Source organism: Euleptes europaea, chromosome 3 (assembly GCF_029931775.1).
Source record: "Euleptes europaea isolate rEulEur1 chromosome 3, rEulEur1.hap1, whole genome shotgun sequence".
NCBI classification, from domain to species: Eukaryota; Metazoa; Chordata; class Lepidosauria; order Squamata; family Sphaerodactylidae; genus Euleptes; species Euleptes europaea.
Window position 1 is genome coordinate 80,757,791 of NC_079314.1, and position 22,018 is coordinate 80,779,808.

The 22,018-nt window shown below is 39.4% G+C and overlaps 1 protein-coding gene across 1 annotated transcript in view; it reads right to left on the reverse strand.

Moving 5' to 3' along the window:
- Positions 1–1,657: 1,657 nt before the first annotated feature.
- Positions 1,658–22,018, reverse strand: part of KITLG (KIT ligand) — a 77,907-nt gene continuing 57,546 nt past the window's right edge. Inside the window, exons 3-8 of the mRNA XM_056846523.1 lie at positions 18,277–18,339; positions 11,654–11,830; positions 10,669–10,831; positions 10,126–10,209; positions 3,466–3,575; positions 1,658–1,762 (exon numbers count right to left, since the gene is read on the reverse strand). Coding sequence (XP_056702501.1) covers positions 1,658–1,762; positions 3,466–3,575; positions 10,126–10,209; positions 10,669–10,831; positions 11,654–11,830; positions 18,277–18,339 — 702 coding nt within the window. The remainder of the gene's footprint in view (positions 1,763–3,465; positions 3,576–10,125; positions 10,210–10,668; positions 10,832–11,653; positions 11,831–18,276; positions 18,340–22,018) is intronic.

The following is a 22,018-nucleotide window of genomic DNA, read 5'->3' on the forward strand; positions in this document are numbered from 1 at the left end:
CTTTTTGTCCACAGCTCTATATTCTCAATATGGAGTCACGGCAACAACAGGTGCAGACTCAGTCTGTCACTCCAGAAGGAATACAAATATGCTTAAAGCTGCTTCATTTATGAAGCAAACATGGAACTGTTAGCTGCCTGGGGATGGGGAGAAAGAGAGAAAGAGAAATAAACTTTCAATAACATCTGGGAGGTGTTTTACTAAAATTTCAATTTCACATATTGATAAAAGGTCCCCAAAATAAACAATTCTCTCTCATGAAAAACTTTCCAACTCCACTTATACTGTATTACATTTCCAGAAAGTGGTGAAGCCATGAAACAGGAAAGAAGACAGTTGAAGGATGGAGACAGGTGAAATGTGGTAGTTAGGAGAAGATAAATTTATGAATGACTGAAAGCTTGGTATTTATGAAGGAGGGGGAACGAATGGCAATGGAATTGTGTGATGTGTATGAGGGAAAGAGGGGGGAGAGGGACAGAGGAGCGGGTCTTACATGATATGTTGATTGAGCAATGTATGTGTGCATAGGTATTTATAAACCAAACCTTGACACCAGACATCTAGTCTTATGTACAAGCCCAGGTTTCCAACCTTCCCAAAACGTAAACAATCAATTGGATCCAACCACCTTTTCACTCAAGTCTCACCTAACTCCTCTACTTACTGCAGCATCCGTCCTACAAGGCTTTTGTCCATACAGGTCTCAAGATCCAACAGCCCCATATCGTTTCCCCATGTATTTGTTTTTAGATTTCAGATTTTTCTGCAAACCTGGGGCTTTTCTCAGGCTTGTAGAAAGATCTGTCTTGTTTGTCTATGGCCCCAGTCTCCGTATTTAAGTCTCCACAGGTGGGGGTCATGTTGAGAATTAGCTATATCAAAAAGGGAAATATTATGGAACAGTAACTCTACATTTCAAAATACCAGGCTTCAGAAAACCTGGAAGGAAATTGAACGACTTTTTTTTTTTTTGCAGAACTTACCCAGATATGAAACAGTAACAGTGTATAATAAAAACAACAGCTACACTTGTAGAAGCGACTTTTCTCCCTGCTGCAGCATTCTGAAAGACAAACAAGTGTATTTTTAGCCACCATGTTAGGGGGAGAAGAGTCAGTTTTAACATGTTTTAAAACTCTGTAGCAGAACAACATTTATTTGTAGAGAAAGCTCAGAAGAATTTTAGTATTTTACAGCATTATAAAATTACTGCTTTCCTGTGCTTGGTGACAGAATACAGGTCAAACAGTTCACTAGAAGATAAATAAACTTATTTTAGGATTGCCAAGCTGGTAACTAGTGGGAGACTGGGTGGGCTGAGGACATGGGTGGATGGGCATCAGTGGGAAAAACCTGGAAGTCACACCATGCCTCTCTGGGAATCATCAGAAAATCTATGATAAAGCTGTTATGGTAGAGTTTCCAGTGTTTTCTAGAAGGAGTGAAGTCATGGCTTGGTTTTCCTGGCAGTGATGTCACACCATTGCTGTTGATAATTTTTTTCCCTGTTGGCCCTTGGAGTGCTGGTGGGCAAGGCCCACTGAAGTGGGGAGATTTCCCACCATCAGAAGGTGCATGCCAACCCTAGTTTATCTCCAGCACATAACAGCAACTACAGTTGCTAGCTGGTCAAAAGAAAAATTAAAAATTTTCCCTACTCAACTGTAATAAAGTAAAAATACCTTATCTTATTATCCTCTTGGTCGACATCAGACTGTGCAGACCGGTCACTCTCTAGTAGGTGTCTGCGGATTGTTTTCTATGGAAAAATTGATTAGACACTTTACAATTCTAAAATAAATGAAGCTATAATATAAAATACAAAGTATTATTGTTAGTTGTCTTTTGAATTATATAGGTTATAATTTTTACATTGTAAGTGAAATGTCTTCTTTTGAATATAACCATTGGACAGAATACAACTTTTAAGTTATTCTAGAAATAATAAATATTACACTATAAAACAAACAGAATCATGCAGTACATGTCTCAAGCCTCAACTCTCCCTAGAAGCTAAAATTATTAAACGGAGGGTGTTGTACTTTGGTCACATTATGAGAAGAAAGTCACTGGAAAAGACACAATAACAGTAGGAAAAGTTGAAGGCAGTAGGAAAAGAGGAAGACCCAACATGAGATGGATTCACTCTATAAATGAAGCCACGGCCCTCAGACCTGAGCAAGGCTGTTAACAGTAGGATGTTTTGGAGGACATTGATTCATAGGGTCGCCATGGGTCGGAAGTGACTTGAAAACACTTAACACACACACGTCTCACCAAAATTAAGTGTGTCTTATGTATATGCATATTCTTTCATTCAGGGGTCCCCAGCCCAGTGCCTGTGGGCCCCATGGTGCCCGCCAACACCTTTCCTGGCACCAACCAAGTGTTTATAGAAAGTGGGCGGACCCAGATTGTGCTCTGGCCCAGCAGAGCTTTGGAGCGGCCACTGGAGATCTGACTGGCTTTGCAGATTTTTAAAAGCATTGCTTTCACTGCAGCTCCCACCAGAGCACTAGGGTCTTTACTGTGTGACTGAAGGTAAGCTGTGAACATTCAAATTTTGTTTTTTAAAAAAACCTTCATTTTAAATGGCATACTGTTAAACAGATCTTCTGCCTGGAATCTTGAATATTTACTATCACAGTTATGCACAGCTTCACTCCTTGCCATTTTGTGGTTGCCTGTTCTTCCTGCAGCAGCCATTTTGTGGTCACGCCCCCACCCTGTGTCAGAATTCCAACGGTGCTCCAGGCACAAGAAGTTTAGGCAGCCATGTTCTATTTAAAAATGGAGCTCGTTCTGCATCTTTTACATATGGAGCATTTTTTAAATTGTTTCTTTACTGCAGGATCCTGGTATCTTTTCTCATAAAACTTGTTATAAATGTTTTCCGCATCTCATATGACAATAGTCTGTAACCAGAAACATGCAGCATTTGCATCAACTGTCTTCATTTGTAACATCTTTTCATACAGAGATAAAATACATGTTGAGATACCATTTCATATAGAAATAAAATAATGTGCTGCTGGAATTGGATCTAATGATTTTACTGTCATGAACCCTGATGAAAATTAATCCTAAATATTTTTATCAGCCAGAAAACACACCACAAAACCACTGGAATGGCAGCATATGAAGTTTGTAATGATGCATCATATACAGCTTGTCTTAAGCACAACTGAGTTTAGTGAATTTTCTTGCCTTATACTGAGGATTTAATTGGACCATCAAGGTCAGCACTGTCTACTGGAAGTGGCTCTCCAAGGTCTCAGGAAGAGGTCTTTCATGTCACTCACTCCTTGAATCTTGTAACTGGAGATGCTGGGGATTGAACCTGGGACCTTCTACATGCCAAGAAGATGCTCTTCTTCCACTGAGCGACACCTCCTCAGTCAATATACTTTACTTTCACGAAGCTTAAATTTAGTACGCATGGTTAAATTTGATAGTTCTTACCTTCCAGCATAGAGCTCCCAAAACAAAGCCAACAAAAAGTGTCACCAGTGATGTCACTGCTATGCTAATTCCTTGCAAGCTGGGGCTGCTGAGCAAGCCCAGTGCCTCCTCTGTAATTAAGAACATTTTTAATTAGTGAAGACCTTTTTTAAAAATAAAAACTTTTAAGCTAGCAGTGTCATAAAGTCTTCGATTATAAGGGATCACCTTGGCAAAACATACAATGTGCTTAAAGGTGACTGATTTGTCAATTAGAAGTGCTTCTTTTGCTGAAAATCTTTGTTTGGCTGCCATATAGTCACAGCTTTATTTGCACTCATTCCGGAAAGGCAAACATTCTGGCAACCATATAATCATATTTTTACCATCTGCAAAGCAATGTTTATCAATATTCTTCTCTTCATTCCTTTTGTGGATTTTCTGCTAAAGTGTCTCTCCCCACGTTAATCTCCCAAGGCAATTTAGTGAACCAAACCAAATTACACAGCAGTAATTCCCTCCAGGACTGAGCAATATAAACTGAAATCTCTGTTAAGTAGCACAAATGGTCTGCCATTGATCACTGGATCAGAATGCTCACATTTCCTAATATAGATATTACATTTACAATCAACAATCTGGTAGTAGCACACAGAATAGTTTTGCTGAACAGAAAAGCAACGAATCATGAAATTATTATAAGCACTGTGATGAAATCTTATAATAACTGTGTGTGTAAAGTGCCATCAAGTCACAGCCGACTTAAGGCGACCCCTTATGGGGTTTTCATGGCAAGAGACTAACAGAGGTGGTTTGCCAGTGCCTTCCTCTGCATAGCAACCCTAGTATTCCTTGGTGGTCTCCCATCCAAATACTAACCAGGGCTGACCCTGCTTAGCTTCTGAGATCTGACGAGATCGGGCTGTACCATAATTACACAGGTATTTATCCTGTGCCTGTTTAGGGATGTGCATGGCACATAAAGAGGGTATTTTGTATGTTATTTTTACTGTGTGCTTATACATAAAAGGGAAAGGCAGAAGATCATCCTTGTCTCATGCGAGTCATCTTTTCTGCAGGAAATAGGAGAGTGTGATGTGGCAGGGGTCTCTATGATGCTGGGGGACCTGTGATGCTGCCTTCCACAGGCATGTCCCCCCACCCCACCCCAAGGAAACAGAAAATTGTTCCACAAGTCCTTGAGACACAACTCAGGATATCATGTTTCCTAAAGTCATCTCCAACAATCTCCCATTTCTGATCAGACAGTTGCTGGATGGAGAGAAACAGTGACTCTCCATTTTACTTTTTCGTTGCTTTACATAAGAATAGGAGGTTATATGGAAGGCTGAACTGCATGACTGCAACAGCTCCCACATAGAGGAACTAGTTGATACCACTGGGAGCTCCACAATTCCATAAGGTCTTCAAGCATACTAGTAGGCTTACACCTTTTTGCTGGGCATTACATCAAACTGAAAATACTGGGAAACAAGATAAATAAGTGCCCAAAGGTTCCAGGACAATATGCTACAAGTTATTCACCATTTCAGTTCCTTGTTAAAAACTGTCAGCCACATGTTATAGGTTTTATTTCCCACTTTACTTCTGCCACAAAAATCCTGTCCCGTCTAGTTCAAACCACATTTTGAGCTCCACTGCAAACAGTGCCTTACAATGCTAATGCACAGTTTATAAACCTGTCTTTGACTTTAAATCCTGTTTTTTAGTCAGATTTATAGCCAACATTGTTTGAACTTTGTTTAGGCCCTGCGGGTGTGCCAACTCTAAAAGGAAATTTTAGTCAAGCAGAACAGATACTTCATGCTTGCATAATTGGAAGGTAATTTTTAAAAAACACACAACTCTAGCTAGCCAGAGTATATAAAAAGAGCAGTCTGAAAAAAGTACCATCTTATTGACTAATACGTCTTCAGTTCTTATTTATTTTGCTTCATAATAATGTTATTGTTTCTATTTTTTATGCAACTCAGATTAAAGATCTAGTGCACTGGAACATAAGAGTCCTACATTGCATTTCCAAAACTGGCCAGCCATTGGCTTCCAGAAATCCCAAGAGAGGACATGAAGGTAATTACTCAATTGACCAGCAATTGGTCGTCATGGTTAATATCAGACCAATTCTCTATGAAATTCTCTAATTCCTTTAAAAAGCAGAGGCAATCAGTGTTCATAAGTCTATGTTTTTTTCTCTGTCATGAATCTACTTCCAATCAATTTTACTTTAATGGGTTCAGAAACAAAATTCTTTCTACTTTCTCCACATTTTGCATAATTTTGTAAATCGGTATCATGTTTCCTGGAGTCTTTTTTTTTTAAGTAAAAAATTTCCAAACATATTTTTATACGGACACCAATTCAGTCATTTAAGTTGTCCTTTTAAATATATATATTTACTGTTTTAAACTCTTTGTGAGATATAACACAGTATTCCAAATGAGACAGGTTTATATAAAGGCATGACAAGCCTTTCCTTATCACCTGCAGCATTTTCCTTTTCCACAACCACTTCAAACTAAGTTGAAATCCATTACAAATCCAAGATCTGTTTTCTAGTAACTTACTACTAGTTCAGATCTCACCAGCAGCCCTGTTCACAAGTTACAGTGAATAGACATACAATCAGGATATGCTCAAATAATTCTCATGTTGTGTTCAACACATGTACAGTTCAACGTGTGATTCACTGCATAATCAGCCTGTCCTGAAGGGAGGTGTACTCCCCATGAAGGAGCACGTTCATAGCTTAGGGGTACTACTGGATCCTGGCCTGCAGTTTGAGGCTCGGGTTTCCTCCATGGCATATAGCACCTTTTATCAGTTCCAGCTGGTTCACCAGCTATGATAATTTCTTGAAAAGTGCGATCTGGGCACGATGATCTATGCTGTAATCGCATCCAAGTTAGATAACTGTAATGTACTCTACATGGAACAGCCTTTGAAAACGGTTCAGAAACTTAAATTGGTCCTGAATGTGGCTACCAAGCTATTGTCAAGGTTGGTTACAGGGATAGTATTGCCCTGTGCTGAAAGATCTGCACTGGTTACCATCTGTTTCCAGGCACAATTCAGAGTGGTTCTTTTCTTTAAGGTCCTAAACAGCTTGGGGCCAGGGCATCTGAAGGACTGTCTCCTCCCATACTATCCAGCAGCCTGCGTTAAGATCCTACCTACTTTAAGATCCTAAAATACCTACTTTATTCTCTTTTAGGTACCAAGCCAAAAAAACATCCTTTTACCCAAGCTTTTAATTAGGGGTTTTTAAACTAGTTTTTAATGGCCTGCCTGTTTTATGGGTAGTTTTATGCTGTCCAATGGCTTTTTAATGATCTGTTTTTATTATTCTGATGTTGTTTTAATTGTAATGTGTGAACAGACTGCTGGACTTAATGGACCTTGGTCTGATCCAGCATGGCCTTTCTTATGTTCTTATGTAATATGCTCCTAATAGAACTCTGAAGAGGTGATGTAGAAATATCCTAAATAAATAAATCGAAACCATATTAGAGGAGGGGGACCAAAAGTTGTCAAAATAGATTTTGCCAAACTCCATCTTGCACGTTAACTTCCCCAAACAAACATTTGGGCATTTCATATATATACTCTGAACCTTTAATTTAAGATTCATCTTACTTTTGAATTTAGCTATAATCTGCTGCTAAAATGATTTTATATTTTTGCAGAGGGGATAGAAAACAAGACATAGATGTCATGTCAGTGGAAACATTTCCTTTTAACTACTTCAAGACAAGATGCAAAATTTACTTAGCCAGATACACAGAAAAATGCTGGTTGTGTGAATAAAAGTTGTTTTCCATAAATCACTCCCTCTCCCTTTCTTAATAACAGAGGGTTTGAAACAGGTATTCAGGCAGGTCATGATGACCTCATATGACTTTATGTTTTACATCTTCCACAATGCTTCTGATTGTGCATCTCATTATCAAAAGTATAAGTTATTATCAATGTTAAAATTAGTAGAATATGCAGTGAAGGCAAGTCTTACAAATCAATTGAATAAACAACCCGGTGAAGAGTTTCAAAATAGCTGGAAGCTTATTTATATGTTTCCTTTAAAAATGTTGTATAAACAAAATTGAGTATGGTTGGAGAAAATTTTATTTTCGAGAGCAAAACAGGATGGCTGCTGGGCTGCGCCGGCTTTTAAATCGGTGCAGGGAGGGGTGACGTCAGGACACCCTGCCCGACTGCTGCGAAGGGAGGGGGGGGAGAAACTGCGAGGTAAGCGTGGCCTCGCGAGACGGCTACGGGCTGCAGCCCAGCCTGGCGGAGCTTCTCCCCCTTTCTTGCATCCTGCCTGGTAAGTCCACAACGAGGGGACCTGTTTAGTCAAGTCCCCCTTTTTTTTCGAGAGGAAAACATTAGATGTTAATTTAAAAATAAGTTAAGTGTTATTGTTAAATAATAAAATATTAACAATATAGAGAATGAACGAGCAAGTAAAAAACTAAGAGGATTTATTATTAAGAGGGTAAACACTTGGTATAACAAGTTTATAGGTAGGATAGAAAAATTATTGTAATTTTATGAAATCTTTGTACGACCACCCAGAACCTTTTTCTTTTTTTGTACTGTTTTCTATTGGTTCCTATTTTTCTGTATTTTTTATTTTCTATTTCTGTTTCTATTTTTATGAAATGAAATAAAATTCTTTTTTTTTTAAAAAAAGAGTTTGCATCTATTTATCAAGACAGACATCAAATGTGAATATTTTGCTCTTTCAAAATCTAGCTATGTCCCCAGCTACAGTTTGCCTTGGATAATAATATACAAAAATGTCAATCACATCAACTATTCTGATGAAACAAAACTAAAATGTATGGATCAACTGTGACCCTTCTGATAACATTTTTATATACCTTCCTGTCCTTACAGAAAATCATGACATCAGTGTACTGGGTAGAGCAACATCTTCTGGAATTACCTCTCTGGGCAACTCTGATAGGATGGCCTTCCAAAGAAGTTATGACATGCCTAAAAATAGGCCAAATTATGTTTCCAATGTGGCTTGTCTAATCATAAGAGGAGAAGTTAATAAGGTATGTTGAAAAAATTAACACAGAAAACCACACATTAATTCTTGTGCTATACGTGTGTTACCCAAGGAATAATTAAAACAAGATTGTTATCTATACTACTTCAATGCATTTCTCACCTACGCAGTAATTTGCAGTTCATTTCTAAACAGTTATACCTTCTAAATCCTTTCATGTCAATAGGTCTACAAAGGTGTAGCTCTGTTCATGTCTACACTGTTATGATATAATTAAAAAAGCTGGGCAAAGGAACAAATACCAATTCAGTTTGCTGCCAAGTGTAAATGCACAAATATGAGAAATCTTAACTGATGTGATCAGAAAGATCTTTCCCTATCAATTAGATACATCAAACTTTTTGGGAAAAATATAACCATGTAGGTGGTCTCTGAAAGGAAGTATGTCAAGCTAGAGATCTGCCAGAAAATGACAGTCCAACCAAACACCATTTGAACTCTCTACTAAATAAAGACACTGATCAATATTTTTATAAATGATGTGGATGAGGGGGTGGAGGGATTACTCATTAAATTTGCAGATGACACCAAATTGGGAGGAGCAGCGAACACACCAGAAGATAGAGATAGAATTCAACGAGATCTGAACACACTGGGAAAGTGGGCAGATGTGAACAGGATGCAATTCAACAAGGATAACTGCCGAGTTTTACATCTAGATAACAAACATGAGGGACACAAATACTGGACCAGAGATACACTTCTGGGTAGCAATGTCTGTCAATCTAAGCCCTTAACTCAGATTTTGGAGGTTCTTGGCTCAGTGAAACATTCAGGCAATTAAACAGATTCCAAATGGTGTTTTGGTTGCCCTATGTGATTAAGGTCTGGTTTGAGATCCAGACACTGTGCTACAATTTATAGAATGCTGATGTGAGATTATATGAAGTGTATCATATGGCAGCAATAACATAAAAAGACTACCCAAAGTAAGTGCCATTATTTTTCAATAGAGAGATCACTGCATTGCAAATATTGATTAGTTCCATAACTGTCTAGCTGCTGTTTGCTTTTCATATAATGTCGATAATGCAGTCTATGACTGCTGTATTAGGAGGAGAATGGGGGAGTGAGTACAATTCAACAGTTTTTTTAAAAAAATATTCTCTAAACTATCAGGCTATGGCTAAGTCTCTGTGATGGATGTCAGCAGGATCTTGGGATCTATGAATAGCACACCACCCCGGGATCCTCACATAAGAAGAACCCTGCTGGATCAGACCAATGGTCCATCTAGTCCTGCATCCTGGCTCACATGTGGTCAACCAGTTACTCTGGAGAGCCAACAACAGGGCATAGAGAATGAGGCCTTTCCCTGATTTTGCTTCCTAGACTGGGCTTCAGAGGTTCTGAATAGGGAGGTTCCATTCTACTCACCTTTGGTGGACCTATCCTCCACGAATCTGCCTCACCCCCTTTTAAAGCCATCTATGCTCATGGCCATCAATTTGCTGCGAATTGCATTTCTGCACTGTTACTAATACCAGTTATGAATTATTAGCCTGAACAATGACTGCTGATTATTCTTTTTGTTTTCCATCGAGAAAAAAATCCTTCATGATGGTAATACAATCCTTTGTACTTACTGTTGCTGTTATCACCACTGCTCTCGTTCCTAAGGGAGCTAGCAGCAACGGGAGGTAACAAAAATGGCTTGGTGACTCTCGTCTCTATGGCAGAAAGAGAGGGCATTGGGGGTCTTTACTTTGGAAAACTGCAGATAATTACTGCCACAAGGGCAAAAATTATGCATAAGACTGATCCATAGTTAGCCTCAACAATAGGTTTTAGCTGAATTGTTCAACTTGTAGATGATTACTCAGGCAAAATGTTCATTTCATAAATGAAATCTGACTCCCCCCAAATCTGTGTTTTAAATACACGCAAGTCCATCTCCTGACTTCCAGGCCTGCTTACTGTTTCTATAACATGCCAGAGAGATTAAGAGTTTATAAGAGCTGGTTGTCAAAGTTCAGTAGCTGGCTGTTACCTTGAGACAGATCTGTGTCTATTATCTAATGAACTGTGACTATATGTTAAAGATTATAAAGAACTGGCATAATCCCACTAAAGGAATTATACGAATTTGCTCCGTCTGAGGATATTTCCATATGCAAAAGAATTCTTACCATTTTGGGGTATTACTGTGGTTGAAAGCAGAACACACTCATTCTGTTCTGGTTTATTTGCAATGGTGTTGTAGACTTCAATGGTTCTATAAAAATGCTCAAAGAAGTCTTCTGGGAACAGCTGATCTTCTTTATAAAGATAATCACTTTGTTTTCTAAAATTCTATAGAAATACAACATAAAGTACAGTTTACACTGCTCTATCAAAATCCATCATTAAACACTATTCGTCTTTGGGCTAAGTCAGATATGGACTGTGAGAATCTTCACTGGGTTGCAGAGATTTTAGTGAGCGGTGCCCACCTCTTCCTCAAATCAAGTACGCTAGCTTTGTGTGTGATTGTGCCGTCAAGTCACAGCGGACTTATGGCAACCCCATTGGGTTTTCAAGGTAAAAGACATTCAGAGGTGGTTTGCCATCGTCTGCCTCTGCATGGGCTGAGAGGGCTCCTGAGAGAGCTGTGACTGACCCAAGGTCACCCAGCAGGCTTCATGTGGAGGAGTGGGGAATCAAACCTGGTTCTCTAGACTAGAGTCTGCTGCTCTTAACCACTGCACCATGCTGGCTTTCATATGCTAGCTTTACCCCCATGTATATTTGTCATGACCCAGGCACAGAGCTTACACGCATGCAAAACACACCCACTAACATGAACATCAGAAAAGAGTCTAAGCCCATACATTTTCATAACTGTATCTTCTGTGTCCTCATTATGCTGACTATACATAGGCACAGCATGATGTCAACGGGCTCAATTCCTCATGGGATTGGTGGACTCAATGTTTCTCCCCATCTCTGCACATTTCCATGTACACACATGGTAGCGGGATGACACATGGAATGTTTTTAACATGATAGGAAGCTGTACAAAGGGCTTGAGAAGAACGCTGGAGTCAAGAGAGAATGACTGCTGTGGAGGAGACATTGTAATAATCTACACACTTGGTATTACTTAGAAAGGAAAATCACTGTTAAGATCATTACCTTATTTTTAGGAGACAGACATGCCATTATATCAGTGATGATCCGTGTGAGATTATTGATGATTGAATAATTACTTAAGACATCTGACATATCTGAAAATTTTTTAAATTTTTGGAGAAGATTATTCAGACTCTTTGTCAATTCAGGGACCATCAAATGCAACCAACAATGATTAGGCTGTCAAGGATGATAAAAGGGAAAAAAAAGGGAAAATTACATTCCAAACAAAACAACTGTTTAAATAATTTAAGCATGTAAAAGTAGATTAACATGTTGTTTCCAATCAGTATTAGCTTGCACTTTGTTGAATTGAACTTCAGCTGCCATTAGGTAGCCTGCTGTTTTCTTGAGTCCTTTTGCAATTCCTGACAACCCATCTTAACGTAACTAGGTCAGCCATGACTGTCAACAGATGTTGCCATTTCTGCTTTTCCCTGTTTACCAGTCTGAGGACTGGCAAAAAAACCACAGCTAGTTTTTAACAACTTTTAAATTCCCTGTGACTTAAGGCACATCATGTAAGCTTCCGGAATCTGAAAACTAGATGGCTGTCCAGTACAAATATATCACTGGGGGAGCCCACAGTAACCCATTTACTTCCATCTAGCACCACTGGTGCACATGCCCCCCAAACACTGCGAAGCTGGTTAGGCTGAGAAGGAACAACAGGCTCAAGGTCATTCAGTGTGCTTCATGATTCAGGCAGGGATTTGAACCCAGTCTTTCTCAGTCAAATTCCACCATTAACAATAATATCCTAATCAGAGGGGAGGGGCTGCAGCTCAGTTTGTAGAGCCTGCCTGGCACGCAGAAGGTCCCAGGTTCAATCCCTGGCATCTCCAGTTAAAGGGACTAGGCAAGTAGGTGATGTGAAAGACCTCCACCTGAGACCCTTGAGAGCCACTGTTGATCTGAGTAGTAGACAATATTGATGGACCAAGGATCTGATTAAATATAAGGCAGCTTCATGTGTTCACATTCTTCTCATGTGTTCAAGAGTTACACCCTTCTAAGCAGGGCCATAGTTGGGGGGGGGGCATGAGGACAGCCGCCGCCCCTGTGGCATGCCTCTTCTACACGAGGAGCGGGCCGAGCAGAAGAGGCATTTCCGCCACCCTCTCTGCATGCCAGAGAGGCAGCGGCTGCCCAGTTACAGCTCTACATCTAAGTTCACCTTAGTCAATGAGCTTAGTTGGGTGCAACTCTATTTAGGATTGGACCACAACTCCACCATCCAGTGCAGCCCAAACATTGGACCTCCCTCCCCAGGGTATGTGTGCGTGTATATATCTCTCCCTCTCCCCTCCCCCCTTCTCTCTCTCATTGTCATCTGCCAACGAATGAAGCCTTTGCTGTTTCGTTTGGCATACCCCCAATAACTGTTACTGGCCCTCCTCCCTGGTTCTGGTATTAGGTGCGCTTATGAGTTTTTATTGAATTACTTTGCACAGACTTTATTTTAAATGTTGTTTTAATGTTGAAATGTTTTCATGATTTGATGTTCGCTGCCTTGGGGACTTATTTGGGTGGAAAGGCGGCATAAAAATATTTTAAACCAATAAATAAACAAGACTCTCCGCCAGTGAGCATATTTCATTAGACTGGGGAGTCACATTGTGACCAAAAAAAAAGAGTAACTGCAGTTTCTGTTTTTATTTGGCCTTAGCAATCTTAGATACTCTGCTGAAAGTAATTTGCAATGTATTACAATCATACTGGATACATTTTATGTCTGTGAAAAAGTGCCAAACCTAATGTATTTCTAGGATTGAATGAATACTAAATAAATGTTCTCAATCCACTTCCCTCACACCCATATTGATCTTCATTCAGTACACAATGGATCTAGACAAACCATTATGTATTTTGATGGGCACTGCTGTCAGGATATTGATGAAATGTAGTTTTAGCTTTTTTATTAATCAAATTAAATGGCACTCTATTAAAACAGGGCCCCTCAGAAACTACCAAAAGTAACTCAAGCGCAAGCTTTTCTGAGTCAGAGCTCACAAACAAGGCAGCATGAAATAAATTAACACTGCAAATGGGTTTTATGAATGACTATTTCCAGAATCAGATGAATTCCAGCTCTTGTCAAGAGTAGTTCAGATGTCCTAACGTCCATGTGTTTTTTATTAAAACACAGTGTGAGAAAATTTCACCACAAGTAGGAAAACAACAAGTTGTTCCATGAGAAATGAGAGTATTTCAGATACACATCTGGATGTCTGGTGCACTAGGGCAGATGGGAAATTTTAAGAAGCCTGTTGTGTCTGGAGGTTCACCTAGCAGTCCAGACAAGGAGAGAAATTGATTAATCTGGACAGACTGCCACAAATTAGCAAGAGATAAGCAGTACTTCCTGTCTGCAGCATGAGATTTCTCATGGTAGTAGGGTACCTGGGGACTCCCTCAATACCTGTGAATAGATACACAGTACTATCCTAAGCAGACTTACACCCTTCTCAGCTCATTGATTTCAATGGACTTATAAGGGTATACTCTATTTGTGACTTGACTGATGGTTAGGCAGTAGGCTGCCAGAAGCAATTTTAATTGTCTATCCATTTTCTTCTGCTTAATGTTGGAAATGACCTCTCCCCTTGAAATCCAAGGATCAAATCTGAATTCTGAAAAAGAGTGGGGTGGGGTTAATACAGGAGAACAGTTTGATAGAGGAGTTCCTATGCAGAGATGCTATAACTGGGATCATTCCAGCAAAGTAACTATAGAAGATCTTTCGGTGCTTTTCTTCATTAGTAATTTAAAGTTTAAAGCCAGGAACTGATGTTGGCTTCCCTTCCTCTTCTGGTGAATCAGAAGCCCTCTATGCACAACTCCTCCGCTGCTAATTGAACATATGGAGAGGGAGAGTGGGCAAGAGAGCACCGGCCTTACCCCCCGCTTCCATGTGATTGCTCATGAGCAAAGCACCTATGCATAGAGGAATGGCTACACGTAGGCTCCCTCCCTGTGATCAGCAACATTTGGAAAGCAGCATCTCTGACTATAAAGATGGAGCATGCATGTAAACACTGCACTACTCAGATGACACAGCAATTGTGGAGTGGGATGGGGCTGATATATTCCTGCCTGCTCTCCATCCCCATGTGTTCAATCAATGTGCAGAGGGGTCAAGTGTAGAAGGCTAGCGAAAAGCATGTTATGTGGGTGGTAATGGATGATAACTAAGAAAATATTCATTTCTAGTAACTCCAAGGATGTAGTTCTTTATAGTCATCATCTAATTTCTACACAGATAAGACTAGTAATTGGCCTTTTATCCATGGGTTGTTTCTGTTGGATATGCTACTCTCTTGATACGCAGAATTTGAAGTCGAATTCTCAAATTACTTTGTACAGCTTTCCCCCCAAATAAATTCCAGGAGTACTTTGGATTACTTGGAGTAAATTTCTGCATGCATCAGTGAAACAAAACAGATGGCTTCAAGGGGAGGGGTTGGATGAGGGGGAAAGACAAGTGGGAGGGAGAAGCAAGAATGGGAATGAGGAGAAAAACCCAAATTGTCCAGCTTTTGATTTGGGATCGAGGCAGACTTTAAACTTGGGCTAAAACAGCATCCAGAAAACACGGGGAAAATGCGAGGGGAGAATAAGGTGACTTTTAAAGCTCAGAAAAAATGCACATAATAAAAACAAAGCCCCGAAGTAGTCGGTGGGTGCTGGCGACAAAAACAACCCATGCATAAAAGGCCATTGATTTTTGGAGATGCTGATTTCCCACAAGTGAGTTGGCTACTTCAGTTTTTTTTATGGGATATTACATGATTGGTTCCCTAAATTAAAATTTAACTTTAGTTAATAATGAATAGGAAAAAAACTCTTAACCAGGTGTTCTAAATGTAACAGTGATTGATGGTCAATTATCCCACCATTTCCAATTATATGTTTTCCTTTAGTGATCAGCAGAGTTGAACATCTGACAAATTAGTTACCTGTAGTTGAACAGTTCACATGTGTTCATTCATGTAAAAAAGATGATTGAGCACCATCCCATACCACTTTTCCACAGTTTCCCACCATCCACCATCACCTCCACCTCATCACGTGCTGCTTGCTGCATTGTTTAAGTGCATGTAACATTTACATTTCACAATTGGTAACATTGCCTACTTGTGTTCCTTATTGCTGTCAGTGATCATTAATGGCAAAGGCAAGCAAGCTGTTTAGATCCAGATCAACTTGCTCGTGTGTACTATCTCATGGGAATTGTAGTTCACACATGCACACATTTCTGCCATCCAACTCATCTTTTAAAAACTTGTTTGACTAACAAAAGAGAGGCGTGATTTGTTGTTTTTCCCCCCTCATTATATTCTTGATCTATCACTTATGATGCAGTGTTTCTTAACAGGAAAAGAGAGGTGAACTACTGAGATTTGGAATAATTCATTCATACACACTTGTATAGCCCCATGAAAGTTGTACTTATTGTTCAGGGAAAGACTTCTCTGGACAACCGCATGACTCTTGCCCAGCATCTTGATGAACAGCTGCTCTGGACAGTGGCATCACTCACATGCTCATGACTTTGTAGCATATGATGGGAACTTATGCAGTGAAGCCTACAGCAGTGATTACTTCATAGGCACCAAGCTGTTCAACATAGTATTTAATTCAAACATCAAGCCACACACACCACTGAGGGATCTGACGAGCGTGTAAACCAACAGTTCAATCATGGTGAGCTAAAATGCCAATCATATTTGTGTGGGAGTTCTCAGGGGCTCTGATAAAAACAATTGCGGGGGGGGGGAGAGAGGTGTCAATCATGCATGGCCCTCACCAGCAGACAATGATATAGTTGAGGAACAATTTTTATTGTGTGATGACTGGATTGACCTGGTGCAGATGAAACAATTCCAGTCCCTTAACCCCTTCCTCTTCCTCTGTCTTTCAAGAAAAACTGCATTACATGCTGCACATTTAAACAATAAAAATGGTTAGGTAAACTAAGAGAAGGGATCCGAAAAATTAAATATATATATGATAAAACAACAAAGTTCTAGTTTCCTACTAAAACTAAGACATTCGTTTTGAAGAGTATGCCATCATATACAAAATATGGTATGACAAAAGAAACTAATGTGTACACCACATGGTATGCCACATTTTACTTTCTGAAGGTGAATACATTGGTACATACTTTGACAGGTGAGGCTACTGCAGAAGCTACTGTTTTGTTGAGTTGCACTCTCCCGATTGGCTGCCATCCCCTATGACATCATGAGATGCCTTCCCTTGAGTAGTTTTATAACTTTTAAAAACACTGATAAAGATTTACTTTGATTTACTTGCTAGTGTGCCCATTATTTGCATTTCAAGTGTGGGTGGAAGCCAAATTCATCATGCAAGATCTTTTCACACCTGAAGAAACTAGTCTCTCTTTCTTAAGGCAAAACAAGATGAGATGCGAAGATCCTAAGCTTTTTGGGAGGGGAGGACAGTGTTGAGCCTTTCCTCCCACATTGTTTTCTTGATCTGAAACAGCCAAATGGAGTTACTGTTTGCCCTATTACAGGTCTTGGTTCAGGTCCTGTTTGAGTCAACCATGAGCCCGTTGTAGGTAGGGAAAATGGAATGGGGAAGAGAGGCTGAAGCTCTCCCTCCTGTGGTTCTGACCCTGTGGTTTAGGACCTCCACATGTAGAAGTCTCAGATAATCTCAGACCCTATGAATCAGTTTGGTAATGGTATATGTTATAAGCAAAGGGTTTGAGATAGATTTAAAAAAAGAAGCGGAACATAGCAGTAACACTGTTTACATTCAAAAGATGGAGGATACCTTGTATAATGAGTACCATGCAAAATTAATTAATCACATTGCTTTGACGCTTGCATTCGTGCTACTCAAAACAATTTTTAAAAATCAGCAAAGAGTATGTAACTTTCTTAGCCTTCCTCAACAATAAAGCTCATTGGGAGTGTTTACCAAGGGCTAATAGAATCGCCCTTGAGCAATATTTGCAAATGTATATTATTTCAAATATAGCGCAACCTCTGTACAGTAAGATTATTACTTCATTGGATCTGAGAGTGCTTAGACAAGACACTAAATAATTAGGTAGAAAAAAACAAAGGCAATACATGTACATTTGTAAAATAAAATATTCTTTTGATTAAATTCATTAAAAGAGATAATAACAGTAATTACTTCAGCTAACAATTGTTCACTTCTCTTCATTTCTGGCAATAGCTTGTGTATCTTTCCTTGGAGGAAATGATAATTATACACATGCTGCTCCCTACTTCTGCCAGCGTTATTGTATAATATGATCTAAGATACAAACCATTGATGCAGCCAAACATCTATATTATTCCCTGTTCCTGATCACAGATGAAAGTATACTGCATTTTATAATTGTTTAAAGACAAGATCTTGGATGCAACCTAGCCTGACTTTAATTTTAATTTTCTAACTCTCCCTCAGAGATCATGGAGCTCAACTTGGATTGGGTTATATCTTTTGAGATAAGAGTTCTTGAATGGCCTCTGATTAGGGTGAGCTTAAAACCATGACATTCACATGACATAAGATTAGAAAACAAGAACCCATTTATATTGCTGATATGTTACAGAAAATAATCAAGTAGCTCTACATACCAGATTGTCCATCTTCTCGACATATTTAAGGGTTATCCTATAATCATTTGGAAGATTTCCAACCTACAAAGAGACAATAAAAGATTTAAATGTTTAGTGATTTTGATACAAAACTTAAATTTATGTACATGCTTTTCTTAGCTTACTTTCGCCTTTTAACCATTTTATAAAGGGTACTTTTTAACCTTTCCATTCCTTTTGTAACCTTTTGTAGGGTGTTTGTATGCCAATAAAGGAATGATGTTGACGACTCAGTATTTTCTTTTGAAAAGGTGGAGGCTTGTTATTATTTGAATGTATAAAAACAGAGGAATAGTAAGACTTCTACATCTTACACTGCTGTAAAGAACTGTCTTTGGGTTGTGTATCTATAGTCAAGAGTTTAGTATTATATAGTTGAACTTGGTTAAAATGTTAGAATATATTTTAGACTTTTCTGTAATGTTGTAATATCCATTAAGTAATTTAACATTTCCTTTTTCCTGTGATGATTCACATTTTGTAAGCAAGCATAATAATAATAATAAACAGAAGAGTGATGGATGGTGATTCATGCTGAATTCCCCTTTCTTCTGTCCCCCTTGCCACATGGCAGTAACATGCGTTCAAAGAGTCACTTGACCTTCAGCAGGGATATTTCAAAGAGTGCCACGGGGCCACTGGGAAAAGGGGAAGCTATGAAAATCATTTCCACAAACTCAATCTGTTCATAGAACACCGGATCCAGCATAAATTTTAATTGTGGGGGACTTCTCTGTTGAGTGCCACACTGATACAGTATGCAGAGCTGGGTCTAAATCTTTTAAAATAGTTACAACTCTGTCAGACATCATGAGGGCAAACACTTTCCCAAGACTGGGATTTTTAAAAGCCTTTTTAAAAAAGGGATGGTATGGGAAGAGCCCCGTGGTGCAGAGTGGTAAGCTGCAGTACTGCAGTCAAAAGCTCTGCTCACGACCTGAGTTCGATCCCGATGGAAGTCGGTTTCAGGTAGCCGGCTCGAGGTCGACTCAGCCTTCCATCCTTCTGAGGTCGGTAAAATGAGTACCCAGCTTGCTGGGGGTAAGGGAAAGATGACTGGGGAAGGCACTGGCAAACCACCCCGTAAAACAAAGTCTGCCTAGTAAACGTCGGGATGTGACGTCACCCCATGGGTCAGGAATGACCCGGTGCTCGCACAGGGGACCTTTACCTTTACATTTACCTATGAGAAGAGTAGTTTTGCATCTGAAATGCTGGCTCTATCAACTCCCAGGAGAGATGAGCTAATTTAAGTTACTAATGTAAGATCAAGTGATGCTAACAAGACCCCTATCATCAGTACTTCCTGAAGTTATAATTCAGCTTATGAGAATAACGGGTTCTCTAATTTAGGTTCCATAAAAGAATGAAAAGCCTAGTAGAGGGATGGGTATTAAGATAAGGGGTAGATTAATGTTTTGGAAAATGAAGTTCATTTATATTTGTCATACAGAGACCTAAAAAGTAATATTCAAATAAAAGAAAAAGTAAATTACTTGCAATTCTATTATTCCCTAGATTGTCGTGGAGCAGGGAACATTTTCAAAATGAAGATGCTATGTACATATTTGTCAAATGATCTTTTTAGCAACTTTTCAGACAGATTTGAATACTAATAATGGCAATGGATAAAAATGTATTTAAAAGGGGGCTTTTCTATCACAAGATGTAACGTTAACCAAGGTTGACAAGGGAAGGTGGATGGGAAGAACTGTCCAGAGAATATATTCCCGAGGCTGGTGTCAGATTTGAAACCCAGTTGAAAGTAGGCAGTGTTGCATATGCATTGGTTCAACGACAAAGATGTGGGAGCGAAAGCATTCACCAAGGTCTCAGACTTTTCTGGTTGTTTTAGTTCTTCTAATGTATATGCGCAAGGCCCTGTGTAGATGCAGTGAATGCAAGTTGTTGTTGTTTCCTTTTGGATGTGATGGACTAGGACAGAAGCATGGTAAGAGTAACTCCTGTGCACTGTGAAAGACTAAATTCAGTTTAGGCACAAACGTAGGCTCTGGATGTAGGACCACCATGTCTTTAAGTGAGACACATAGTCCCTTGGAGACAGGCAATGTTCCCAATTTGGATATTCTTCTTGCTGACTTAGTTGCTACTAGGAACAGTACTTTAAGTGTCTGGAATTTGAGAGACACCTCTCACAATGGCTCAGATGGTAGTTTAGTCAGAGCCTGCAGCACTACATGAAGTCTCCATGTTGGGAATCCCAGTGTATTGGATAATGATGCACCCTTAAGGAAACGTTTAACGACTGGGTGCCTAGAAATGGGGAAACCGTCTATACTTGGAATGACTGAAGCCAAGGCTGCTATTTGTCTATGTATGGTGTTTGGTCTAAGACCTTGAGACAAACCAACTTGTAAGAAATGAAGTATCTGAGGAAGACTTGCTGACTGTAGTCATTGCTTCTGCCTACACTATATCACATATGCCTTCCATGTGTAGACATATATATGTCATGTAGATTGTCTACATGTAGTAGACCATTGTGTGAACAACTTGCTCAGAAAATCCTTGAACTAATAACATGAACCATGAAAGGTCAGGGTGTGGGACAGGGCTTTGCATAGCCATGGTTGAAACTATTGGTAGTTCTCATGGTGGTTGAGTGGACAGGATTACTAAACTGGACAGCCACGGCTGCCTGAGCCATATGACTTCTGCTTGCTCATTTTTGATTTCACATAGCATTTGTGGAATGACTGGAATTGAAGGGGAAGGGATAAAGGAGATCTGTTTGCCATGGTGTCATCAGGGCATCCACTTATTTCACGAAAGGGAAAGATCTTGCAGCGTAGCCACTCTGTGAGAACTGGTGTCAAAGAATCTCTGAAGAGGCAGGAAAAGAATTGAAGAAGGCAGGCACTCCCCTCCCTATCGGGGTGGAAAGAGCAATCTAGTTCCTGCCTCCTAGGATGATGAGAAGAGAAGTACCTAAATGTGCCACGATGTCCTCCTCATCTCAAACGAAAATCTAACATTATTCCAGCATTTTAACTTTGTATGCTGTGCACATAATGGGGGAAAAAAGCTATAGGATGTAAATATCCTTGAAATCACAGCAAAAAAAAGTATATGCAATTCACAGTGTTGAAAGATATTTTCTCAAGCCTGTTTTTACTCAATTTTACATGTTCTTCCACTGTTTTCCTTCTGTACATGTCTTATCATCCCATATGAGCAGCTATTTTCCTTTTGCTGTGCACAGGGATACAATATTAGCCACATGCCAAAATATAAGTGAAGACTACAGCTTCAGGTGCAGTTTTTCAGACTCAGTATGATAGGATGATACTTAGCTGTGTCAGCAAGTATATATTCCTTTAAGAAAGGTCACCACAAGATGAAATTTGTTCCAGATCAACAAGCACTACAAGAATTGAGATGCATTATGTATACAGTCTGCTTTACTGACATCAAAGCCTGTCAAGCACTTCTCATCCACAGTTATAAAAGATAAGTGTCCAAGGCTACTAATTCAAGGCCTGAAAGCATTTTTAACAACTTCTAAATGAAAAGCTGAAAATAACAGCTTAGCATTAGACAGCTTATGCCTGACAATTGGTTTTTTTTGGGGGGGGGGAGGAATTAAGCAGGCTCTTATTCTGGAAAGCTTCCTTAGTTTAGAGTACAATCCATTTCACAGGACTAGATCTAAGTACTCAGTATCTAAAAGGCAAATTTAGAAAGTACAGGAGTGGGAAAC